This window comes from Gopherus flavomarginatus, chromosome 1, assembly GCF_025201925.1.
Source record: "Gopherus flavomarginatus isolate rGopFla2 chromosome 1, rGopFla2.mat.asm, whole genome shotgun sequence".
NCBI lineage: Eukaryota > Metazoa > Chordata > Testudines > Testudinidae > Gopherus > Gopherus flavomarginatus.
In genome coordinates, this window is record NC_066617.1 from 173,456,232 (window position 1) to 173,483,554 (window position 27,323).

Below are 27,323 nucleotides of genomic sequence, written 5' to 3' on the forward strand. Positions count from 1 at the left end.
GGTACAGGTTAGCTAAAGCGCTGCTTGAAATGTTCCCCGTGGCTCACTGTACATTGATTTTATTTATTTGTTTGTTTTGTTTTAGGTATCAAATATTTCAGTTCAAATAGTAAATGCAGAAGAGAAGTTGGCAAAGAAGATACTTGCAAGGAAAAACTGTGGTAAATCCAAATCTAAGAGGAAAGTAAAGAGAACAATATGGAATTTTCAAAATACAATAATTCTTTTTACGCTGGTTCTGTTTGTGATAGGTGTTATAACTTGGACCTTACTGTGGCTCTTCATTGGTGAGTTACTGAAAGCTTATGCATATTTCACACATCAGTATGGTACTGACGACACTCAGGCCATGGCTACACTGGAGAGTTGCAGTGCTGGTGGTGGGTTTACAGCGCTGCAATTTACTCACCGTCCACACTTGTAAGGCACATACAGCGCTGCATCTCCCTGGCTGCAGCGCTGGCTGTACTCCTGCTCTGCCTAGGGTATAAGGATTGCAGCGCTGGTGATGCAGTGCTGCTCCGCAAGTGTGGCCACCAAAAGCACTGTAATTGGCCTCCAAGGTATTCGTAGGTATCCCAGAATGCCTGTTCAGCCACTCTGCTGTTTTGTTGTGAACTCCAGGCTCCTGGAGCAGCTTATCTAAAAAACAAACAGCTCCTGTTTGCTAGAGCAGAGGCAGGCAGGGGGATTCCTTTGGAATGTTAGTGTTTTGCTTGAGGAGAGAAGCAACACAGCAGGGGGTGGGAGTGTTGGAGCAGCTGCTTATCTGGTCTGAAGGCTATTTGCATTTAGTGAATAAGAGAGGGGTGGGGGAAGGGGTCGAAACTTTTTAAAAATGATTGAAGGTTGGTGCTGTGTATCTTCCAGTCCTTAGAACTTGCGAGGCAGGGAGCTGACACAGTGTCAGCTCCAAAAATCCACTCTCTCTGTCTCCCCCATGCTCCCTGTCACACCCCACCCCACCCCCCTCTTTTGAAAAGCACGTTGCAGCCACTTGAACGCTGGGATAGCTGCCCATAATGCACCACTCCCAACAGCGCTGCAAATGCTGCAAATGTGGCCGCACTGCAGGGCTTTCCCTACACAGCTGTACGAAGACAGCTGTAACTCCCAGCACTGTACAGCTGCAAGTGTAGCCATACCCACAGTAAACCTGCTTTTAGGGCCTCAGTTGATCTGAGGTCTCTCTTCCTGCACTGCACAAGAATTGTTTAAAGACAGTCTTTTAGGATGCTTTCCTTTGTCCGCTATTGTATGTCTGCACTGCAGTTAGACGCCCGTGACTGGCCTATGCCAGCTGACTTGGGCTTGCAGGGTTTGAACTAAGGAGCATTTAATTGTGTATAGATGTTCAGGCTCAGGCTGTAGGACCCTGCAAGGTGGAAAGCTGCAGCCCAAGCCTGAACATCTACACAACAACAAAATGCCTCTTAGTTCAAGCCCAAGTCAGCTGGCATGGGTCAGCCACAGGTGTCTAATTGCAGTGTAGATGTACACTTGGATCCTGCATCACAGTGACTTTTGCTTCAGTTGAATGTGGGACATGACTGCTGCTAGAATAACTCATTGCAGCTCCAAGCATCAGCCACTTTACAAAGATGCAAAGCATATTCTCCTCACAATGGCTAACATGCTAACCTGAATGCTCATGTAACACTTACAGACCCCGGTCTTCAGTATGCAGGATCAAACCGGGGACCTTTGAAGCTTAATGCATGAGCCTCTACCGCATGACCTAAAAGCCAACTGTCTGTTAGCTAATCCTGTAGGCAGACTCATTTTATTTCTCTTTAAGTGGTCTTGGTGCCACTAAATGGGACAGAACACCACAGCCAGAAAGTGTGTGGGTTACATACTTCCCCTAGCTGAGTTGCTATCAAAAAGGGATTTCAAAAAAAAAAAAAAATAAACTTCTTCTATCTGTTTTGCAGTTGAAGCAGAAAACAAAGATGCCTTGTATTTCGTTGGATTATTTCGTGTAGCCAACATAGAATTTCTCCCGGAATATAGGCAGAAGGAGTCAAGAGAATTCCTCTCAGTGGCACACAATGTGCAGCAAGTGGTAAGAACATAGATCATATTACAGTGTTAGCAAACAGTTCAGAGCCCCGAACGATATTAGAAAAAGCTTCAGTTTTGGCAGTGACACTGGCTGTCTAAAGGGTTTTCCGCCTGGAGGAATCCTAGAAATGTAGGGCTTCAGAAGTCATTGTGTCCAATCTGCTGCTCTGAGGCAGGACCAAGTAAATCTAGATCATTCCCGACAGATGTTTATCTAATCTGTTTTTTAAAAAACCTCAGATTACCAGGATTCCACAACCTCCCTTGGAAGCCTATTCCAGTGCTTAACTCTCTTCTAATATCTAACCTAAATCTCCCAAACTGAAGACTGCGCCCATTACTATGTGTCCTACCTTCAGCGGACATGGAAAACAATTGATCACTGTCGTCTTTACAACATCCCTTTAACATATTTGAACACTGTTATCAAATGTCCACCCCTCGCCCCCACCTGCAGTCTTCTTTTTCTCAAACAAGAGAAAAAAGCCCAGTTTTTTAACCGTTCCTCACAGGTCAGGTTTTTTAAACCTTTTAGCTTTGTTAGTTGTTCTCATTGTCATTACTGTCCTTGACTCTGCAATTTGGCCACATCTTTTCACTCAGAATTGCACACAGTATTCCAGCTGAGGTATCACCAATGCTGAGTACAGCGGGATAATTACACCCTGTCCCCCATGTCTTACATCCAACATTCCTGTTAATACACCTTACAGTACAAATATTAGCCTTTTTTGCAATTGCATCATATTGTTGACTCATTGAATTTGTGATCACTGTTACCCCCAGGTAATCTTCAGCAGTACTGCTAACTAGCCAGTTATTTCTCCTCATGTAGTTGTGCATTTGATTTCTTTCCTTGGTTTTTATTAAATTTCATCTTGTTGAATTGAGACCAATTCTCCAATTTGTGAAGATCACTTATTCTGTGCTCTCAAGTACTTGCAACCCTTCCCAGCTTGGTGGCATCTGCAAGTTTTATAAGCATACTCTCCATTCCGATATCCATTGTCATTTAATGAAATTAATGAATAGTACCAGACCCAGGACTGACCCCTGTAGGACAGTACTACAGATGTCCTCACAGTTTGATATCAAACCACTGATAACTCTTTTAGTACAGTCTTTCAACCAGTTGTGCACCCACCTTTTATAGTAGTTTCATCTAGACCATATTTTGGTAGCTTATGAGATGTAAGACTGTGTCAAAAGCCTTACTAAAATCAAAATATATCTACTGCTTCACCCATCCACTAGGCCAGTAAGCCTCTCAACGAAAGCAATTAGGTTAGTTTGTTCTTGACAAATCCATGATGTCTATTCATTAAAATCTTATTATCCTTTAGTTGCTTACATATTATTGTTTAATAATTTGCGTTCCAGTATCTTTCTGGGTATTGAAGTTAAGCTGACTAGTCTATACATTTCCAGGTCCTCTTTGTTCCCCTTTTATAGATAGGTACTATGTCTGTCCATCTCCAGTTCTCCGGGGTCTCGTCTCACCCATCCTCTGAGAGTTCCCAAAGATAATTGCTATCAGTTTCAAGATTGCTGCAGCTAGTTCCTTAAGTTCTCTAGGATGAATTTCTTCAGGCCCTGCTGACTGACTGCATCTAACTTTAACCTTTTCTTTCCCTGTTTTGGCTTGAATTCCTTTCTTCCTTGTTACTCAGTACGACTAATATTAGCATCTGATTCAACATTTACCCTTTTTTGGGGGTGAGGGGAGAAGGGGGAAACTGAGGCAAAATAAGCATTAAACATCTTTGCCTTCTTGATGTCATCAGTTATTAGCTCTCCTTCCCCACTAAGTAGAGGATCTACTCTTTCCTGCATTTCTCTTGCTCCAAATGTATTTAAAGAAACTCTTCTTATTGCCTTTTATGTCCTTTGCCAGGTTTAATTTGTTGTGTGCCTTAATCTTTCTGATTTTATCCCTATCCTCTCGAGCTATTCTTTTGTATTGCTCCTTTGCAATTTATCTATGTTTCCACTTTTTGTAGGATTCCTTTTTGATTTTTTCCTATTGTTAAAAAGCTCCTGATGGAGCCATATTGGTCTGTTCTTATTCTTCCTATCTTTTCTTCGTATCAGTATAGCTTGCAGTTGTGCCTGTAATTGTGCCTCTCTGAGAAACTGCCACCTCACCTGAACTCCTTTTTCCCTCACATTTTGTTCCCATAGAAACTTATTTACCAGTTCTGTGTCTGTCTGCATTTTTGATGTGCATTATTCTTATTTTGCTGCTCTCATCCTTTTGTTTCCTTGAACTCATGAAATCATCATTTCATTATCACTTTTACCCAAATAGCCTTCCAGAATCTGCAAAATCAGGTCTAAAATGGCAGTTCCCATGGTACTCCCTCTACTTTCTGAAACAAGCTGTCCCCATACATTCTAAGACCTTATTTAAATTTTGTGTGTTCTCCTCCCTTCCCCCATATTACTTTTTCTAACAGATGTCTGGGTATTTAGTCCCCCACCCCGTTACTGCCAGGTCTTGTATTTTGAAGGTTTTTGGTGTTTGTTCTAGAAAGCCCACATCCTCACTCCTTCCTGATTTGATGGTCTATAGTAGACCCTTATTGTGACCGTGTCTGGAGTGGCTTACGAACATGAGTCTCAATCTCAGGGGAGACTGTTACAAACCAGACCGAAACTGCCTCTAAGTTCTATACTTAGATTTCACTAGCCAAGTATCAAGTGTGAATGCCTCAAGCATTGCAACAGCCTTAAAATGGAGTCACAGACAATCCCGTTGCACACTCCAGTCTGTCTTGCCACTCGGGCAAGTCTGCCTTTGTGATGGGATGGACCCTTGTATCAAAAATCACAACAATATTCAGCTTACTCCTAGTCCCAAGGGACCAGTCACTTAACCCAGGTCAAGTGCACCCTAGATCTCACAAAGACATTGCTGATAGACATTCCTATGATAAACTAACTAAAGGTTTATTAATCTTGTAAATATAGTTTTTATTTCTTTTTCCTAGTTAAAGCGGGTAAATAGTCACACACAAATGAGTTATAGTCTTAGGTTCCAAAAAGTAATAGAAGCTGCTGTAATATGCAAACTCCTTAGTCCTAAAGGACATATGCAGGTTGGGGATCCCTTGCTTATGCTTAGAAATATTGCTCTCTCCAAATTCCAAGAAGCACAACAATACAATTGCTTCTTGACAGGGATTTTTATCCCCTTTTCCCAGAGCTCAGGCTGGTGTTTGTGCACATCTCCTCTTCATGGTATGGGGGGAGCGAACCACAATGTCTTTTGTCCATTGATGTTCCACAATGGCTTTTCTGATGTCTATGGGCCTTCAGGATATGACAACTCTCATAGTAAACTAGTATTTCACAATTAGTAATGCTTCTCTGCTGACAGTGTGAGTTTCGGATTTCATCATAAACCCTTTTGTAGTTACAGAGCAAAACACTTGTCTATATCTCATGTTACAAAGCAATATTTATTAGAAGTGAAATTAATGCATTCAGCAACTTTCAAGCTTTTCATCAGGTCTAAACACATTTTATAAATCTAATACCTATGTGTTTAGTATTGTTAGAATAGGTGAGCCAGACTGATTTCTAGCTATGCATTTGTCAGTATTCGGTGAGGCTTTGGCATGAGCTGGCCCCTGTCTGCCAGTGTCACAAATATCACCCCTTTTTTGTCTTTTCACCCCTTTTCATCTTTATCCATTGACTCTACTGGTCTGCCTCTCACCTTCTTCTGGACTTCAGAACAAGTGTATATATTAATGTACAATGCAACATCTCCTCCCTTTCTACTGTGCTGTGCTATCTGAACAAGCTATACCCCTCTATACCAATATTCCAATAATGAAACTTATGCCACCAAGTCTGATGCCAATTAAGTCTTAATTTAGCTTGTGTACTAACTTCCAGTTCTTCCTTTTTGTTCTCCATACTTATTGTATTTGCATATAGGTAGCTAATATCTCTTTTTATTTATATTTATATAATATAAAATATACACACACTTACCTGTGGTGTTTTGTAGCCTGCTTCTTTTGAACCTAGTTTAAAGATTTCCTCCTTAGGTTGGTGAGTTGGTGAGCGGTGATGTTCTTCCCCTTCTTGGTCAGGTGGACCCCATCACTTCCCAGTAGACCACCTTCTGGGAACAGCATCCCATGGTCAAGGAAGCCAAAGCCCTCCCATTGACAACATCTGTGCAGCCATGCATTCATCTCCAGGATGTACCTGTCCCTGCCTGGTCCCTTACCCTCAACTGGAAGGATGGACGAGAACACAACCTGTGCCTTTCACCCTTGTTCCCAGAACCCCATAGCCACTTCTGATCTGCTTGGGGTCATACCTGGCAGTCTCAGTAGTTCCATGTGGGACTAGCATGATGTATGATCAGAAGGATGGATGAGTTTCAGTAACTTCTCTGTGACATCTCTGACATGGCCCCTGGGCAGATAACCAGGGCTGGCTCCAGGCACCAGCAGAGCAAGCGTGTGCTTGTGGTGGCAGATTCTAAGGGCGGCATTCTGGCCAATCCTTTTTTCTCTTCTGCTGCCCCTAGAGGTTTTTTCTTTTTGGTTCACTGCTCCAGCCGTCCTGTAGGGGGTGGCAGTGCGGAGGAGGGGAGCGTCCTGCTGGGAGCAGGGGAGCCCTCCTGGCAGGTGGAGTGGCGAGCGGCCCCTTGCTGCTCCGGCCGCCCCGCAGGCTTTTTTTTTTGTTTTGGGGCGGCAAAAAGCCAGAACCAGCTCTGCAGATAACAACACAAATCCTGGGACACTGTGTCTGGTTGGCAGATGAATGTTTCCATTCCCCTCAGAAGAGAGTCCCTGACCACCTGCAGCCCTACATCTCATCCTTTTGGGTTTAGTGGCCAAGGGCCTCCCAGCCTTGGGGGCAGGTGGCTTCTCCTCAACCACTGGGGTCTGTTCCTCTCCCCCTTGCCAGCACAGCTTACCAGTTCTTTACCTTGATGGACAGGGGGCCTGGGTAGTGGGTGGAGCACTGTCCACTGCCCGAAGTGGCCAGCAGCCAGTCTCCATCCTATAGAGTAGCCAATTCTTCTTCCTCCTCCTCCGGTGTCACTGTTGTCATCTGTAGTCAGCTATCATGTTCCATCCCAGATGTTTCCACACGCATCCTGTTGCTGTAGTCCTCGTGCTCCTGGATGTTACAAAGATGAGCCACCTCTTCCTGCAGCTGGCTTACTTGCTTCCTGAGGGATGGCACCGACAGACCCCTCCCACATCTGATGGTTCCCTCTGCCTGGCTTTCGTCAGTGGGGATGTGCAGGCCGCATGCCCAGCAAGTCAAAATCAGGGCCTAGATGGAAGCCTCCAAGATCAAGATATCTGGTGTGAGATCCCACAGTCAGAGGAAGAGCTAGCAGTGGTGTTGGTGACATGCCATTTTCCTCCCATAGTGAGTGCTTCTGTGTAGAATATGAGCTGGCGAACTCCCTTGGTCTCCTATCTGCCTTTGTCTCACCAGCCATGTGGAAGGAAGGAAAGACCTGGTTGCTTTTGAGTCTTGTTTGTTACAAGTTAAACTCAGGATGGGTCTATTTAAGTTTACAAACCTTTCACGCAGTCCTGCATCCATTAATGGATGCAATGATATGGGAGACTGAAAAGAAACCAACATGGAACCCCATAAACCCCTTTTTTAGGGTCACTCTTCAGAAATGAACTGCCATTTAATATTAAGCTTGAGATATTGAATGTGAAGACTTGATATCTGTTGCCTGTTTCCTGGCCTGCAGCATCAGTAATGTCCTTAGAGCTCTTGAATGCATTTAATTTCCTCCTAATGCTTGCCGGTTTTGAAGAAGCATTATTCTTCCCAAAATGCTTTGCTCCAGTCAGACAGGAGCAGCACGCAGAGCATTCTATAGTACAGTAGAACTGCTGAACTCAGGGAAAATGGTCAAACACAAGAATTTGTGACTCAAATGAAAATGGGAGACATGAAGGCAGGTGTTTTAGGAAAATAGTGAAGATTTAGAGAGGGAGAAGTCTAGTGTTCAGAGGTGGCAGTATTGTCAGCCACAGGCATTCAGAAATCATGAATCAGGCTGCAACAAATCAGGAGATTTTTGAAGAGTATCTGCTAGGTCTTTTTTATTTGCTTTCTTATATTTCAGTCTTTTTGTTAACGTATTGCAGTTTTTCCTGCAACCAGGAGGACCAGAAACTTTTAAAAAATGAAACGGCTACGTGTTCATATAAGAGCTATGAATTGTCAACTAAATATAGCAAGAGACTAATGATAAAATGTTGACAGTTGGCAAAACTGAAAAGAGTAGTTATTGGAAGCCATTTGCAGTGCATCAGTAGTAGTCTTGTTCCTGCAAAACCCAGCAACTGTTACATGCTCTGGCAACTTATTTCCATATATATATATAGAGAGAGAGAGAGATGTATTGCACATCTGTAATAAGTAACAGCATGATGGGGAAGAGGGTAGGGTAACTATAGGATCTGGCTCACAAAATACTTGCAAGTGGGTAAGTTAAACTTCCTTGTTCTGTTTCACATGTTTTTGGTGAGTATTTGTAGGGTGACCAGACAGCAAATGTGAAAAATTGGGATGGGGTGGGGGGTAATAGGAGCCTATATAAGAAAAAGACCCAAAAATGAGGACTGTCCCTATAAAATCAGGACATCTGATCACCCTAGGTGTTTGAGTGTAGACATGCCTGGAGGAAAAAAAATATGTTACAAACTCTGCTTGATGATTGGAGGTTCTAAGTCCAGATGTGAGCTCTGTTTGTGTCTCACTCTCATAAGTGGCCTTCATCCCCTAGTCACATGCGGTTATGATCTTTACTATTCCACAGAATTTAATTTTGGGGAGGGCAGGAGAAATAAGACTTTTTTAAAAGGAAAAGAATGTAATTTTAGAGGCCATGTGGTGACTGCCGCTTTTTCACCTGAATCTTATCTGCTTAAGAAGGGAATCATTCATGTAAGCATAGAGAAAATAAAATGGAATAGTCTGTGACAGACTGAGTAGGGAGGGGAAGTTCTTTTTGCCCCTGTATTCTGTATAATGTTTTTTTTAAATGATACCCCTTTGACCTTCCATTCTGGCTCAAAGGTCACTGCAATATATGGCTTTCATAAGAGAGGCAGTGAAATAGGGGAAACTCATCAAGTTACCTTCCTCCTCCTAAATGAAAAGACCTAATTGTTAATAAATCACTTCAAGCCTAATCTGGAGAAGTATTGAACATTCACAATTCCCTTTGATTTACAGGTTTTTAATTAGTGTTTCCTGACATTATTATTTAGTTCCTTACATTTAACATTACAAATTGGGCACAAACAAAATATCAGCTCCTCCTTGATTTTGTAGCTTATGTCTTCCTCCAAAAGAAATGGCCACAGTGTCTAGCCACTCATGTCCATGCTGAATTAAATGCTGTCTGCAGGAATCAAAAGTGGCTAAAAACTACTTGAGGCATATGCCACCTAGTGGCAAAGTGTAGTATGCTTCTTCCAACAATACAGTAGCACAACCAACTTTTAACTCTATTTTTGGAACATTCGAAGACAGTGGTTCTTAACCTTTGCAGGCTACTGTACCCCTTTCAGGAGCCTGATTTGTCTTGTGTACCCGCAAGTTTCACCTCACTTAATCTTCTTGCTTACAAAATCAGACATAAAAATACACACGTGTCACAGCACACTGTTACTGAAAAACAGCTTACTTTCTCATTTTTACCATATAATTATAAAATACATTGATTGGAATATAAATATTGCTCTATATACTATACACTGAAATGTAAGTACAATATAAACAAGTCCATTGTACAAAATTGTAGTTTGTACTGACGCCGCTAGTGCTTTTTAGGTAGCCTGTTGTAAAACCAGGCAAATACCTAGGTGAGTTGGTGCACTCACTCATCTAGAAGTATGTATGTACTCCTGGTTGAGAACCATTGTTCTAAGCCAGACCACACTTTGTTCAATGGAAGGCCCACACTTATCTGAGGGGTAGAATTTGGCCCTAACAACATTAAATAATGGGTTTAAGTCTTTTTCACTGGAGTAGAAAGGAAACATGTTAATAAGATATTTTTATATGAAAAATTTATTATGAGAAAATAACCTAATGCTCCTAAAGTCCATGGAAGTTAAGTCACGGCTACTTAGTTAAATACATGTTTAGAATACTGAGCATGTGCCCATTCTCCTCAAGATCTGTCTGGAAGTTACAAGCTGTGGTTGACTTGTAGAAACACTAACTTTTTCATCCACGTAACATTTTTTTTCTCTTCCAGATGAACTTGGTTTACACAACCTCTGCCTTCTCCAAATTTTATAAACAGTCCATTGTTTCTGATGTCAGGTAAAATTCAATACAGTGTGTGTGCATGTCTTTGTCAGGTGTGATGATGATGCTTCAACGCCGTAATCCTGGGGAGCGTAGCTCACCATACAAACTTAATTTTGTGTGAAACTCTCACTCGGAGTTATTTTGGCTCTGCCTGGTCCATGCACACAGTTGCACTGATGAAACTAAATCTGTTTAAACTCAGACCCTTAGTTAAACCAGCACTGCTTCGTGTGTGGTTACACTTAAATTGATTTAAACCTGGCTAGGGGTTAGCTAATGCATTACAACCAGTCTTAAGCACATAAAGGTGTCTAAACAGGTTTAATTACATCAGTACAAATTTATGTGTAGACAAAGATTGAGGGTTTGGAACTTGAGGGCGGGCTTGGAGGGAGGTGAAACAATCATGAACTAAAATCTTGGTTGCCACTTGAAACTAAAGAGGTGAATTTATCCTACTGATTTAGTTAACTGATGCAAAAGGGTGTGTATACACTGTTTTATATCCATTTGAACTAAGCTTACTTTAGTTTAGTTTGACTGTTAGAAATTGGTTTAAGCTAACTTGAAATAAGTGTCTGTTAAACTGAACTGGTGTCCACCTGGGGATTTGCACCAGTTGAACGAAATAAACTAATAGTTTGTCTATTGGTGTAGTTTAAAGCAAAACAACCCCTTAGCTCTAGTCTGTGCTACAGAGTTAAACCAATGCAAGGCAGCTTACGTTGACCTAAAACTGTAAGTGTCTGCACTAAAACATCGTGCCCTGCTACGTCGACTTAACTCCAGCTCTGCAAGAGGCGTAGTGCTTGGGTTGACCTGGTTAGGTCAATGCAGTGCCAGTGTAGACATACGACAAAGTGGGTATTCACCCACGAAAGCTCATGCTCCAATATGTCTGTTAGTCTATAAGGTGCCACAGGACTCTTCGCTGTTTTTTCAGTGTAGACACTGAGTTGCTTGCATCAACTTGATGGCTTTCAGAAGCCTTCCCACAATGCCCCATGCATTGGTAAAGCACTCCTGCTGACACCAGGAGCATAGTATGGACACGCAAAAGCCATTTAATTACTGTGATCATTGTATGTTGATGTAATGTAGGTCGACATAATTTTGTAGTGTAGACATACGCTTAGTGTAGATGCAGTTACACTGATATAAAGATGTTTTATATAGGTTTAACTATTCCTGTACTGGAAGGAGAATGAGACCTTGCCTACATGGAAAAGAGTCTGCCAGTATAGCTGTACAAGGAAACTCTCTCTAGTGCATGTTCAGCTTATTCCAGCAAAAGAGTTGTTTTACCAACATAGAATTATATCAGTTCCCAGAGGGGAAAAAAAACATTTTATGCTGACAAAATGACTCTCTTTGCCAGAATATCTCCATCTACACTAGGGCTTTTGCTGGAATAGCTTTAGCTGTTGGAGGTGTGATAAGAGTGTATTAATTTTTTATTTATTTATTTTTAACTGACACAGCTATGTCAGCAAAACTTTTTAATATATAGACCAGGGTTTAACTATACAGGTAAGGTACCTTTCTAACACTGTAACTCTGTCTATACTTGGGCTTGTATCAGTTTAACTAAATTGGTGGTAAAACCACACCACAATCACGTAATTATACTGATATAACTTTAAAATGTAGACCAGGCTTTAGCCAGGGGAGCAGGCAGAAGATAGATAGAGGCTCAGTGCTCTTATGAAACCTAAAAATAGGATTAAATAGTAGTAGAAACTGTTTTAGGATACTGCAAAGTGGTTGTTGGAGAGATGGTCTTTCCTTCATTCCTTAGGGAACCAAGTCAACTCCAAATCAGGTGGAAAGATTTCTATTTGCCTCAATAGAAAGTGGGGGCCCTCTGAAAGTTCCTCTAATTTTTTATAATCTTAAATCGTGTCTTCTGAAGAGAGCGAGAAGGCCCAGTGTGTCAAAACAATGTACCCAGATGTAAAATGGGAATCGTACTCTTCTGAATCACTATCCAGAAGCCCATATAAATGTCCAATCAGAGGAACACTGCAATATGACACTCTATATATGTACATTTAATTTCAGTAACAACAACAATGGAGGCCTTCTTATTCATTTCTGGATCGTATTTGTGGTACCACAGGCTAAAGGCCAAGTGTTCTGTGAGGACTGTGTGGCTGCCATTTTAAAGGACTCTATTCAGACAAGTATCATCAACCGGACCTCAGTGGGGAGCCTTCAAGGGCTTGCAGTGGACATGGACTCCATCGTGTTGAGTGGTCAGTATTTGTACATGTCTGCATCCTTAATGAATTACTTTATGTATTAGAATAGCAACTGTTATAAAACTACCAGCTCTCCTATCCCCAGCCCCAATCATAATTTATGATAAAAGCCAAAAGCTACATCGAGTTCCCATTTCAGGTGGAAGTTGAACTGAGGCACTGAATCCAAAGGCTCCTAAAGTTTGAGAAGGTTTGAATTCAGTTTAATGTTGTTGGCACCATAACAGTGAACTTCCTGATTTTGTGACACACAAATCCCAGTCCTCACACTAACATTAGTTCAATCTGTTTGCCTTTAATCTAAGTGTTGTATTTTTTTTTTTAAAGAACAAAGGCAAAGGACCATGCTGTTGTAGATGAGGACCTTTCTCATCTATGTTTGCCTAGAAAGGGAACTGTGCACGGCTCCTGCCCTGATTGTGGGAGGTGGTGAGAGACTTCTAATCTAGAAGAGTCTTATCCTCACCATGCACTCCTCCCTGGTTGCTCTGTGGCTTACTGAAAAAAAACGTACATGACTGATGACCAGAAAGGTCCTATCCTGTATTAAGGACCTAATCTTGAGGGTGCTGTGCACATTCAATTCCTATTGCCTTCAGCGGCAGTTGAATGTTCAGCAGCTCATGCAGTTAGGGGCCTTAAGATTTTGGTGAGGTCGAGGACGCAAGTGATGCATCATTCAGTGCATTTGCTGATCATGATGCCCCAAATCAGATTACAACATGTGCTAGCTGAGTGGTGTGGTCCCTAAGATCTAATACAAAACTCTGTGTTCTATTTCCATAGTAGCCAGATAGCACACTCTGCAGGTATGTAGCCTGAGATGCAGATAGGGTTTCTGATGATCAGCAATTGGCAGGTTATAGGATGGATGGGATTTTCTCAGTGTTGAATCTCCCTTAAAAGTGTGTGAGAGCTGGAATTACTAAGCTTTTATGAATTTATTCCACAGAATTCTCACTGCTTTCTTTTTCTCTGCTCAGACTATTCAGGGGTCAGACACTCTCAGCAGAGGATTATGAAACTGATAGCTGAAATATGTAAAGTGTATCCATTACAAAGTTTTTATATGGATTTGGCTAGATTTAAATGCTGGATTTTTGAATTCCATGTAAAATATGAGCAAGTTCACTTTAGTTTCTTTTCCAGTGCAGCTGGGCTACGATCAGATTATTCATCAACAACTGGAACAGGTAATTCTGGTGTTTCGTTTTGTTTCAATATTCACTGTTTTTCACTTCTAATGAGATGTGCATTTGCTCAGTTTTGTTCTGCAAGGTAAAATTCAGCTATGGCATGTATGTGTGGAGCTGCCATTGCAGTCAATGGGGAGTCCTGCTTGTGCCCAAGCTCAGAATCTGTCTCTGAAAATATTGTTTGTTTGATAGTATTTTGATAGCTATCACAAACCAGTATCAATATATGATTGTAACTACATCTGTGTGACACTCCAGAGGCTTAGGTTTTTGGGGTGTTCTATCTTCCTCCACTTTGTTCCCTCTGAAATTACATAATGAGTTTTTAGTATCTGAATGAATCCCATAACTTAAAGCAAAAGTTGCTCAAAACTGCTTATTTTTCCTGACCTTATGGGTTGATACCAGGCAGATTCCCACTTGGTTTCAGACTCTTGCCATAAATCAGAGTTGCTTGAAACTCAGGTCTTATTTGCTAAAATGTTCCTGTACTTGATTGTTTCTTGGATTCATTCTTGGCTGTAGCAGCAGTTGGCACGGGGTCTACAGTGGTTCTTTCTACAGGCTTTTTAAAGTATTTAAAGGAGCCATTTATGGAACTGAAATAGTATAAGATGTGTGTTCCAACTCCATGGTAGTGGCAATAACATGAAGATCAGATCTTAATTTAGTCCTGTATGTGGCTCCTCTAGATGGGGAAAGGGGGAGGGGAGAAGGAAAAAGGGCCATTTGATACAAACAGATGTTTGAGATTCTCTCTCTCTCCTAAACCCCATGAATGAAAAAGATGACATCATGTTCTAGTCTTCCTTTGTCCACATGATACACTCACTGTGTATGTGAGAGCAGTTGGTAAGTGGTATTTAAAAGAACCTTGATACTAGAATACAATGGTGCTCATATTAACTTAATTTAAGGTTTGCAAACTTCAGTGGTACTTTCCAATGAGCTTTGTTCAAATTTCGATCTTTGTCATAAACTGAAACCAGACCAGTTGTATGTGGTTTGGGGCTTTCCTGGGAATGTTGCACTAAACCCTAATAATTTGCACTATTTGCACTGTAGACTTGCCAGCAGAATTGTTAGCTTGTTTCTTTTAACAAGTAGAAGAGCAATAACTAACCAGATGGACACTTCAGATCAGAAACCTTAATGACAGCAATACAACAGTGCACTTTGGATGCTCTGAAGCTTAGAAATGAATGGTGTCTAGTGGAGACCAGAAATCACCTGGGTTTCTGCCATGTGGCTGGGCAAACTTTTCATAATGAACAATTAGAATTTACCTCTTCTTTCTGTTGACCCGTGAATCCTTGTGTATGTCAAATATATTGTGCAAATAGCAGCTTTTCAAAATGACAGTACTTCCATACAAATGCTCCGTCAAATATTTATTCATACTGGCATGCACCATGCTTTTATTCTCTTTCAATTTTCTTTTCACTATAACTGTCTTTAATCATAGACTTGTGAATAAATGAGGCGGTAAAAGCCCACTGGATATATTGGCATATTCTGTTCACAAGAATCTTTATGAATACAGTTGTTACATTTGCCCACCTTGTTTCACTCTTCTTGATCAGGTGCAGTGAGTCAATATTAACGTTGAAAATGTGATATTTCTACAGGAACAAATTGCATATACGATCTATATGCAGATCGTCTGCATCAGCACTTTCCACTGGACATCACTGCTACCTCTGGGAGGATGATTTGTTATTTCAAACTGAATGCATTAGTGGGCCATCTAATTCGTCTCTCAGTAGCATCTATTCACATTGAAGCAGATAACTGCATCACTGACTCACTGACCATTTATGACTCTTTGATGCCAATCAAAAGTAAGATACTCTACCGGTATGTATATATTTAAATGAGAATTCTTTGGTTCTGCAAACTTTTCATGAAGAGTTTTTGTGATTTTTACTTTTTAGTTTAAGTCCTCACTAAATTTTGTTTTTTGTACAAATGATAATCAAGAACTTAATTATCTTACGTGAAGAAATGAGCGGTCTTGCTAAATAAAAGGCATTTGGAAAATGATAAATATTAAACTTAGATGCAAAAGTGTGAAAATATGCAGCTTGTTATTGGGAAGAATTTCCCATTTCCTTTCAGGAATTTCAAAATTTATCCTTTGAACAAATTAGGAGACATCAAGAAACTCTCTTTTCATGTGTGAAAACTGATAGCCTTGCACTGCTTTAACAACCGCTAGCCTGGTTCTGCTGACACTACTCCAGCTCCATTGCATGGTGCTTTATCTCAGCTGTCCCATGGCTTTCAATTGCAAGTAATATTTGTATTTTAAGGATTGTCCAGTTTATAACTTATTTAAAAGTTTGAGTACTGTGAATTTTTATAGCTGGAGAGAGTTGGTGAATGAAGGATATAGGGTCTTTTTTGGAGGGACAGACAAATATTTTTGTTATGTGTTTGTATTGTGCCTAGCACAATGGTTCTTATGCCCTGATTGGGTCCACTGGATATTATTGGAATAATAATAATTAATATAGAGTACAGGAATTATATGGGCAGTGACAGCTTCTCCCACTCTGCTCAAGTGATTCAACTCTGACCTGAAGGGAACACCATGTACAGATGGAAAGCTTAGTTTTGTAGCCCTTTAAATCTCTTTTCCTGCCCAGCAAGAGGGTGAACAAGGGAGGTGAATTTTGTATTCTGGACACCCATCCACTGGAAACTTTACTGAGATCACGGGCTCAGTTCATACGGGCTACCAGACCACTATTAGTGGCAACATCCTTGTTACACTTTTTCTGTAAGTGAACTGTGAAAGGCCAATACAACTTCCCTGAGCCAGCCAGACTGTGAATGACTTCAGAATGTTAATGTTTTGGTTTTCAGAAAGGTGATGAGACCGTTTGGTTTTGTCATCTGTACTCTTTTATCTCACACTAACCAATGTCAAAGTTCAGGGCAATGGTGTCAAGTTGCCTTGAGACAGGAGTGGCGAAAGCTTCCTAGAAGCGTGTGTGGGGAGGAGGGTGGCACACATCGGAACCCCCCAGCATTCACCCCTACAGCTGGTACCCTATCTGGAGTGGCTCATGACTGAGAGTGCTTACTTCAGGGCATACTGTCAGAAAACAGGGCAGACCCTCCAAAGTTGATGTGTTCTATAATTAGATTTCACCAAGCCATTAACAAATGTGAACATCTGTATCACTAGCAGTCTTACCATGGAATCACAGACAGTCCCCTTAGACTTCTCCAGTCTATCTTGCCACTCTGACAAACTGGACTTAGTGATAAATGGCCACTTAAACAAAAGATCACACCACATTCAGGTTGCTTCCAGTCTCAAGAGATCAATCACTTAACCCAGATCAGTTGGTACTCTAGATGATTCTACACCTAAGACAATAACTGTAGCCAGTCCCGTAATAAATTATCTAAAGGTTTATTAACTAGAACAAAGGACTGACCTATTTACAGGTTAAAGCAGGGATCGGCAACGTTTTGGCATGCAGCCCGCCAGGGTAAGTCCCCTGGCGGGCAAGGCCGATTTTGTTTACCTGCCACGTCCACAGGTTTGGCCGATCATGGTTCCCACTGGCCATGGTTCTCCACTCCTGGCCAATCGGGGCTGCGGAAAGTGGCATGGACCGAGGGATGTGCTGGCCACTGCTTTCTGCAGTCCCCATTGGCCAGTGGGAACCGCAATCGGCCAAACCTGCAAACACAGCAGGTAAACAAATCGGCCCGGCCCGCTAGGGGACTTACCCTGGCAAGCTGCATGCCAAAGGTTGCTGAACCCTGGGGTGTGTGTGGGTGTGTGTGCGCACACACGTTACCATCTAAATCCTAACATTGACAGAATTGTAACTATCTGTCTGTTCAAAGTGTCTTTCAGGGCAGACCCAGCAAGCAGCCCCTGGGGATCTTTGAGTTCATTTTAGAATCTCTGGCCCTTTAGCCAACAACCAAAAAGATGCAGTTTCCTCTTGTCAGAGATTTTTTTTCTCTTCCCCCAGAGTTTATGATGATGGGTTGAGCTCATGTGCATGTTTCCTCTTTCTGGGTTGCGGGGGAGCAGGGAGCAATCAATAGAATAGACAGACAGATGGAATTTGAATAGACAGATTTGCCCACTGATGTTCCACAATGGTTTGTCTGGTGTCTAAGGGCCGCCTTTAGTTGGGCAGGAGATAACAGCTTCTGTGGCAAACTAGTATTTCACACTTTGGTAATGCTTCTCTCCTGATTGTGGGGATTTACAGTTTCAGAGCAAACACTTTAATATTACCTTTATAATATCTATATTATAAGTGAGATTGATACATGCAGCAACATACAAGCATTTCATAGAGTCTAAACACTAAATACATTCTTTAGAGACTAATACCTATTTTGAGCAAAACTCATACAGGTGACCTGGCCTGGTCTCCAGCTACGAGGTTGTCATTTCTGAGCTAATGCCTGTAGCCTGGGCAGGAGTTGGCATTTGGCCTGCCAGCATCACAAATGGAACCTGTATTCTCCCCCCCTGCTCATGGGCCTGCAAGGGCGCCCACTCTAGGCTTCAGATCAGTGAGGTTTAACTTAATTCAGCAAATTTTATCTTTGTTTCATAAGGCAAGTCCAGGGTACTGGCTACTTTCATACCCAGTTCTTAAAATATTATTATCTTGGCAAACATTTCAATAGTGTCACTATGAATAAAAAAAAATCCTATTTCTGTGGCATAATATCTAATCTACCTGGATAGATCAGAACTTAATTTGAGCCATTCTGCTCTTTGTGTCTTTAAAAATCCAGAGGGAATAAAAAATGTCAACCATGCCTGATGGAGGAAAAGGAAGAGTCTTTAGGATTAAGTTACATGTCTCCACCCTCTCAGTCAGGCAGGGGGTGAGGAAGAAGTGGGAGGAACTGTTGTGGAGAATATCTGGTGATGGTGTAAATGACTGAGACGTTTGGTGGCAAAATGGTCAAGCCGCTCAAGAAACCATTGAACAGGAGAGGTGGGGAGCTGAGCCAAACGATGATGAGAGAGAAAGGAAAGCTGAGATGTTTAAGGAATAAGAAAAGAAAAAGGCATTTAGGAAACTTTCCCACCACTGCCACCTTTATTTATGGCTGCAGCTGAGATGAGTCCTGTTAAGTCTCTGAATGACTCATTCAGCTTTGAGTTCCACAGAACAGCAGACTTGGGCAATTACATTTTATTGTGGAAGCAAGTTCTGAGGGCTGGAAATGAGTAAGACTAGCATATGGAAGGGCATGTACGTCACTAGAAGTTGTGGGAACCAAACGTGTGTTGCTCTTGGAAATGCCACCAGATCTAACAGGGCTGGATTTCTCTCTCTGAGGAGTGTCCTTTTATAACTAAAGAATAATATGGTGCAGCTGATCAGATGTACTTATTGTGTGGTTTATTTTCAGTATTAAAATGGAAAACCTCAAAACAGCTCCCCTCCCTCACCCAAAAGCAATAGTAGCAAACCATAAGCTTAGCTTCACTGTTTGCTGACCTGAAAATAGTATGGAAGCACATGTCCTTCTAGAAGGGAAGGTCAGTGATTTTAAAGTAGAGTTTGGACAGAAAATGGCTTTACAAACTTGGTTGTCCCATGGAAACTTTGCACATTTAATAACAAGATGAATGTGCTTTTAACACAATACTATTCATGTCACCTTTTTCCCCCCTTAGAATTTGTGAACCAACCATCTCATTAATGTCATTTGTTTCCACAAATAACTTGATGCTGGTAATGTTTAAGTCAACACAAATACAGCAACCAAAGGAAGTTCATGGGTACTTCGAGGTCATTAAACAAGAAAGTAAGTTATCATTTAAATGAATTTTTATTTTTCATGGAGATGCCACTCAGACACCATAGGCTGACTTAATGAATTTGGATAACTCCTGGTCAGCTTCTTCTAGCCCTTCTTTCGCTTCTACCTCTGTATCATCTCGAGCTCTTTCATGTTTTTCAGTACCCACTTGTCTCTTCTGAATTGTTTTTATCATGCTGACTCCTAGCATGATACAATTTCCCTATTTTTCTTCTCCCCTTCCTGTCATGTTTGGTCAGCATTAAGTGATACAGTCATGGAAGTACATTTAAAAACAACTTGACTGAACTTGTATTTCAAACTAATCACCAGTCCTATAGTTCAGTATGCCAGTAGATGGAGGTGTTGTGCACCTTATTTATAGACAGTCACTCAGTTAACAAATATTCCTCCCACAGCTTCATGTTAAGAAGATGTTATTTACTGCAAAAAGAACAGGAGTACTTGTAGCACCTTAGAGACTAACAAATTTATTTCAGCATGAGCTTTCATGAGCTTCTTTGGGCGCAAAGCTTATGCTCAGATAAATTTGTTAGTCTCTAAGGTGCAACAAGTACTCCTGTTCTTTTTGCGGATACAGACTAACATGGCTGCTACTCTGAAACCTGTCATAATTTACTGCAGGCAGCTTTTCGTGATCACAGTGTGCTACTATGGGCGAGCCAAGAAGTTGCTGCAGATTTTTGACCAACTGAAGGGCCACTGTCCATTTATAAACATAAACAAATCCTGTGTTTGGGCATGTTGTTTTAATGAATCATCTTTATAAGAGGAGTGCTTAAGAGGCAACCAGGAATGGGGCCCCTTTTTGCTGGGTGCTGCACAAATACAGTGCATTAGACAGTCTGTGTCTCCAAAGAGCTCATAATCTAAATGGGACAGACACAGGGTAGGGGAAAGGGTATAATGGACAAGTAGAGTGAATGATATGATGGGGGCAAACATGTTGGTGCCACAATTTTATTCTTGGCTTGTGGGGTATGGGTTCAGGGGAGTAAGGAGGGGATAAGTTACATGGAAAGGAAACTGAAAGGAGAGGGGATGTTGCAGAGGTAGGTGTGGAGTGAGGCTGAGCTGAAGAGATGGTGAGGGAGGGGTTGAAGCAAACAGCCAATCAGCACAGGGCAGAGGAAGTCCAGTCTCTGAGATTATTAGCATTCCTGGGTCCCAGCTTTAGCTACTTATGCAACTGCTCCTACAGGCTGGAGTCTGACTGGCAGTACTGAGGCTAAAGGTGTTGAGTACTCAAGTATTAAAGCTGAATTTTGTTGTTTAACTCTTCATATCTTGTTTACATTTTAAATTTCTCTGTTTGTTTGGGCAATGAATATAGACAAGCAGGTTTTAGACCTTTGTGATTAATCCATTTCTTTTCAATTTCTCTTTGAGATAAAGAGGTGACTTCAGGTTAAAAGTACTTGCTTGGGGAACAGAAATTTGATGAAAAAGGGTTCTACAATCTAGCAGATGAAGGTATAACTTAGTCCAATGGCTGGAAACTGAAGCTAGACAAACTTAGAGTGGAAATAAGTGCAAATTTTTAATATTGAAGATATTTAACCATTGGCACAACTTAAAAATTTACAAAGAGAAATTATGAGAAGTTCCTAACGCCTGTGTTATATAGGCGGTCAGACAATATAATTGAAATGGTTCTTTCTGGCTTTATAAAACAGAGATTCTCACACACTACTACAATGCTGATGTTTTTTGGTTGCAAATACATTACTTGGTAATATTTTAGATCCATGTAACTGAGTGTGATTAAACTTTCAAACATAAAGGCACTTTTTTGGGTTTGTTTAAAAAAAAATACTGCTCATGAGTCTGACAAGGTCTTGTAAAATGGAAGAAATGGCATCTGTGAGCCACCTCTACTTTTGAGCTGCAGTATGTTGGCTTGAGGTTGTTAGTTGGCAGCTGTGGAGGACCGAACAGTTAATGTGATCTGGTGACTTCCCTGTTTTGGGAGAGACATGGAGTGAATTTTCTGAGGCAGCATTCTTGGAGCTTGCCAGTTCAGTGTCTGCATTTTCAGTGCCACTCTGCTGCTGCTATTTTTGTACAGCTCTGGCCTCTGATCTTTCGTGGGTGGGCCAGAAAACAACACTTAAGTTGTCCTGTTGTGTAGCCAAAGAACAGCAACTAACTTAGACACTTATCTAACAGGCTCCAAAACTGGGATATTTAAAATAATGTGAAACCTCACCAAAATTTCTTTTTTTAGAATGTGGAAAAATGATATTGGCAAAAGAGAAAACTGGCTTTGAGGGGCAAATTGGGAGTCCATATTATCCAAGCTACTATCCTCCAAAATGTATTTGTACGTGGAACTTTCAGGTAATGTCTTTTCTTCTTCTTTAGGCATTTTGCATAATTTAGGCAACAGAATCCTTAGAGAAGGCCAAAGGAAGGTTTTTGCTAGGTAGTGACGTGCTTTCTGAGAAACGGGGTAGTCCTCTTATAGACTGGTTATTGTTGAATACATGCAATGCACTGGGACCTGTAGAAAGTAACCACTGAAACGCCCAACAGAAAGTAGCATCTTGAAACAGACAAATGGGTCTGCAATAACAGTGGCTGTGAATTTTACTTGAAAAGCCAGGAGGCATCCCATGAAAGATTAGATTAGATTTATTTGTTAACAAGAATTATTCATAAAATGCTTTGATGTAAATAATTTAAAATGTGCATGTGTGAAGTCCCTTGTGTAACAGAAAGTGTGTTCTGTCTGCCGCCATTCATCTGAGATGTAGGGCTGGATTGTAGGAGCTCAGCATTCGCGGAGCTGGTATCACATTTTCCACCAGAGTTCAGCACCTCTCATTTTAAAGCTCAAGGCAAGATTTTTCAACACCCTGGCACCCAACACTCACTTTGCTGCTTAAAGGGAAGCTCAGCTCTTCTGAAAAATCTGGCCCCTGGTGCTAATGTATGCAAATGTAAAGCTACACAAAACAGCATGAAGTGCAGTGACACCGGTCCACGGGCTGTGTGTAGACAGTGTTTGCCTTCTGAGCATCTCCACTCCAAACACTTCAGCCAGTCTTCTAAAACATCTCAGACTGATTCTGCACAGTCTCTACTTTTGTTGAAGAGGTGGCTGATAAATGCAGATAACTAATGTAAAATACTTGGTACCTTTTTGGATGGTCATTTAAGAAAATGTGGGGTCTTATGTACACATTGAACTGTAGTAATATTACTTTGAACGCCTCTGTGTTCTCCTCTCATATCCATGGATCTGCAGGCACTCTTCGTGCATTATACTTCTCAGGATTCATAGTGACAAGTCCTACTTATTTGTGATGTCAGTGAATAGTCACTGCACTAGGAAAAGAGACTGAGTCTGGGGGTTACAGCAGTCATCTGAGATGGGGGAGACCCATATTCAAGTCCCTGCTCCAGTGACATTAATCACTTATACAAAGTGGAATTGCTTCAACAGGAGAGCATCGGAATATCTACGCTGGGTGTAATTCCCAGCTTGAGGAGATGTGCCTGCACTAGTTCCATCAGAGGTAGTGCGCTAAAAAGAGTGTAGCTGTGGCAGTATGAGGGGCCAGCCACCCTGAGTACTTGCTGTCTGACACGTACTCAGAGCACCATGGCTGCACTCTATTTGTAGTGCATTAGTTCTGTCGGAACTAGCTTTGATATTTTTCCTCAAGCTGGGAATTATGCCCATAGCTCAAAGTATAGACATAGCCTGAGGGAATAAACACCAAATGATAGATGTGCAGTCTCCTTGTTTAACTTACAATTGGAAAGTGCTTAAATACTACCATCAGGAGCATGATATAGTATGCAAGGTCTTGGAAAAAAAATTGAAGGAGAAAGTAGTTAAGGACATTGAGGTCAATGGTAATTGGGACAAGATACAACATGGTTTTACTAAAGGTGTATATTGTGCCAAACCAACCTGATCTCCTTCTTTGAGAAGGTAATAGATTTTCTAGACAAAGGAAATGCCATGGATCTAATGTACCTGAATTTCAGTAAGGCATTTGATACAGTTCCACATGGGGAATTATTAGCTAAACTGGAAAAGATGGGGATCAATATGAAAATTGAAAGGTGGATAAGGAATTGGTTAAAGAGGAGACTACAACAGGTCGTACTGAAAGGTGAACTGTCAGGCTGGAGGGAGGTTACTAGTGGAGTTCCTTGGGGATCGGTTTTGGGACCAATCTTATTTAATCTTTTTATTACTGACCTTGGCACAAAAAGTGGGAATGTGCTAATAAAGTCTGTGGATGACACAAAGCTGGGAGGTATTGCCAATACAGAGAAGGACTGGGATATCATGCAGGAAGATCTGGATGACCTTGTAAACTGGAATAATAGTAATAGGATGAAATTTAATAGTGAAAAGTGCAAGGTCATGCATTTAGGGATTAATAACAAGAATTATTGTTCTAAACTGGGGATGCATCAGTTGGAAGTAACCGAGGAGGAGACGGATGTTAGGGTATTGGTTGATCACAGGATGACTATGAGCCGGCAGTGTGATATGGCCGTGAAAAAAGCTAATGCGGTCTTGGGATGCAACAGGCAAGGTATTTCCAGTAGAGATAAGGAGGTCTTATACAAGGCACTGGTGAGACCTCCTCTGAAATATTGTGTGCAGTTCTGGTCTGGTCTTCCATGTTTGAGAAGGATGAATTCCAATCGGAACAGGTACAGAGAAGGGCTACTAGGATGAGCCAAGGAATGGAAAACCTGTTGTTTGAAAGGAGACTCAAAGAGCTTGGCTTGTTTAGCCTAACCAAAAGAAGGCTGAGGGGAGATATGATTGCTCTCTATAAATATATCAGAGGGATAAATAACAGGGAGGGAGAGGAATTATTTAAGCTCAGTACCAGTGTGGACACAAGAACAAATAGATGTAAACTGGCCATCAGGAAGTTTTTAGCCTTGAAATTAGATGAAGGTTTCTAACCATCAGAGGAGTGAAGTTCTGGAATAACCTTCCAAGGGGAGCAGTGGGGGCAAAAGAGATATCTGGCTTCAAGACTACGCTTGATAAGTTTATGAAGGGGATAGTATAATGGGATAGTCTAATTTTGGCAATTAATTGGTCTTAGACTATTAGTGGTAAATATGCCCAAAGGCCTGTGATGGGATGTTAGATGGGGTGGGATCTGAGTTACTACAGATAATTCTTTCCTGGGTGTCTGGCTGGTGAGTCTTGCCCCCATGCTCAGGGTTTAGCTGATTTGCCATCTTTGGGGTTGGGAAGGAATTTTCCTCCAGGGCAGATTGGCAGAAGCCCTGGCGGGTTTTCGCCTTCCTCTGCAGCGTGGAGCACGGGTCACTTGCTGGAAGATTCTCTGCATCTTGAAGTCTTTAAACCATGATTTGAGGACTTCAGTGGTTCAGACATAAGTTAGGGGTTTGATACACGAGTAGATGGGTGAGATTCTGTGGCCTGCACTGTGCAGGAGGTCAGACTAGATGATCATAATGGTTCCTTCTGACCTTAAAGTCTATGAATCTATGATATAAAAACCTGTGTAGACTAGAATAGAGAGATCCATGCCATAATATCTCATAGCGCGGTGACTAAGGCACTCTTCTCAAATGGGGGAAACACAAGAGAAAATCCTTTCTTCACCTCAGGTAGAGGGGGCAATTGAATTCAGGTCTCCCACATCCCCAGGTAGTGCCCTATCCCCTGGGCTAAAGGTTATAAGGAGGCCAGTGAAACCACCACCTCCTTCCCCTCGCCCCCCAACTTTGTGACTCCAACCTGAAAAATCAAAATGTTTTGGTAACACTGAAATGTCACTGTACCTTTCAACATTACTGATACATTTTGATTTTTTTTTGGTTTGGTCAAAACTATTCAGGAAATTTACTGATAGTTTTGTTTCTACTGAAATTGCATTTTTCAGTCTTTTAAAATATTGGCAAAAAAATTTTCACTCCGTTCTGGTTGCCGGTTTTTTAACATGGGCAAAACATTTTGCCCTAGTTTTGTTCTCAGAAACAGCTGAAATATTTAGCCTGTATCAGACTTCTAGCACAGAAAGCTTCAGCCCAAACAGTTTAGGTTTGAAGTTATAAGCAACTGAAAACAGGATCTTAGTATAGGAAGTGTTGGGCTCAAGTTATTACAAAGAAAATAGTTGGTTAAAAAAATGATTCAAAATTTTGCACTTGTTTCACTGTGGAGACAGACCAATTTCCACAATTTTTTGGGAAAACTTTGATCACTTTTCTAAGTATTTTAGAACTTCTTTTTTCATTTTCACTATCATTGTTTGTATTGCAGTAGTGCCTAGCAGTCCCAGTCATAGACCAGGGCCCTATTGTGCTAGGCACTGCACAAACACAACTCGAAAATGGCCCCTACCCCAAAGAGTTTACAATCCAAGGATCAGCCAGAAGATGGATACAGACAAACTGGGGAGCTCAAGGCATCAGTGAGACAATATTGGTCAGCATGATAGGCAGTGGTCTCGGCACACCAGCAGCCTAACTATTGTCAAGCATGAATGTGAGGAGGAGTTTATCTGGAGGACAAAAGAGAGTTCTATTGTGAGAGCTGCAAGGACACCAGACTCCGTGCTTTAGCAGAGAAATAGAGAATGATCTCCAGCTTGGAAGTCCCTTCCTTTGCATTCTGTGATGTATCCTGATCTCCTCTGGGACATGGAAGCCCAACTACTCTGTTTAACTTGCCTTGTACCCTTGGAACTTGTTAAGGTATTAAGGGAACAAACAAAGAGCCAGTTAGTGTAATAGCAAGAGAGGTGTAAAAGGAAATAACTAAGAGCAGTGATCTACACAGCAATAGTGTATTAAAAGTGGCGAAAAAGATTTGGAATTTGATGAGAAGGTAAGGTGAAAAGATTCAGAATGGGAAGTAGCCCTTCTTTTCTTGGTGGTAGGATTTTGAGTGGGTTGGGAGCAGGGTTGAGGTGGAAAAGCAAAGCATAAATTGAAAATGGGATGTGAATGAGCCAAAATATAGATATAGCTTTTTGGAAGTAGGGATGGAGAGAGGTTGGACTCTATAGAGAGAGAGTGGAGGCAATCCAGCAGGACTTAATAGTTTTGATGTGGGAGGAAGAGTAAAAACCAAACAAAAGCTTTCAAACATGCATATTGAGGAGGATAGTGGTGTGTTTTTCATGGTCATGAGAGGGAGTTGGGAAGTTTAAAGTAGGGAATAGGAGTTAAGGGTTTTTCCACATTGGTCTTGAGTTGTTAGGGTACTTAGGCGGAGGAGAGGTGTGAGCCTCCATAGAAAGTATGGGAACAACTGGTAACTTTGGTAAATGCAGTGTTGGTAGAGTGGAAAGGGATGGAAACCTAAAGTGAGTTAAAGGAGAGGAAATCAAAGCATCAGAAAGAGCCATCAATCACACTCAAGGAGTTGGGGAGAAGGGAAGGAGGAACTCACTTAAGAGGTAGGAATTCAAGTGATGTTTTTATGTGCACGTTGGAATATTCCAACTGAAGTCAGCAAAAAGTGAGAGAGCAAATAAAATGAAGTACTGAATGGTGAATAGTGAAAAAGAACTGCATGCATACATAACTAGGAGGGGATGAGTAAGGGAGCTAGAGAACCAGGCAAGGAATAAGAGATAAAGGAAGCAGATTGAGTGACTGTTGTATTGTTGGAGACTAGACAGAAGAAAAT

General features: G+C 41.4%; 1 protein-coding gene across 1 annotated transcript in view; it reads left to right on the plus strand.

Moving 5' to 3' along the window:
- The window catches only part of TMPRSS7 (transmembrane serine protease 7), a 58,749-nt gene that overhangs the window by 8,809 nt on the left and 22,617 nt on the right, over window positions 1-27,323 (plus strand). Inside the window, exons 2-9 of the mRNA XM_050962829.1 lie at window positions 86-287; window positions 1,935-2,065; window positions 10,337-10,404; window positions 12,454-12,647; window positions 13,808-13,846; window positions 15,478-15,706; window positions 19,527-19,657; window positions 21,900-22,012. Coding sequence (XP_050818786.1) covers window positions 86-287; window positions 1,935-2,065; window positions 10,337-10,404; window positions 12,454-12,647; window positions 13,808-13,846; window positions 15,478-15,706; window positions 19,527-19,657; window positions 21,900-22,012 — 1,107 coding nt within the window. The remainder of the gene's footprint in view (window positions 1-85; window positions 288-1,934; window positions 2,066-10,336; window positions 10,405-12,453; window positions 12,648-13,807; window positions 13,847-15,477; window positions 15,707-19,526; window positions 19,658-21,899; window positions 22,013-27,323) is intronic.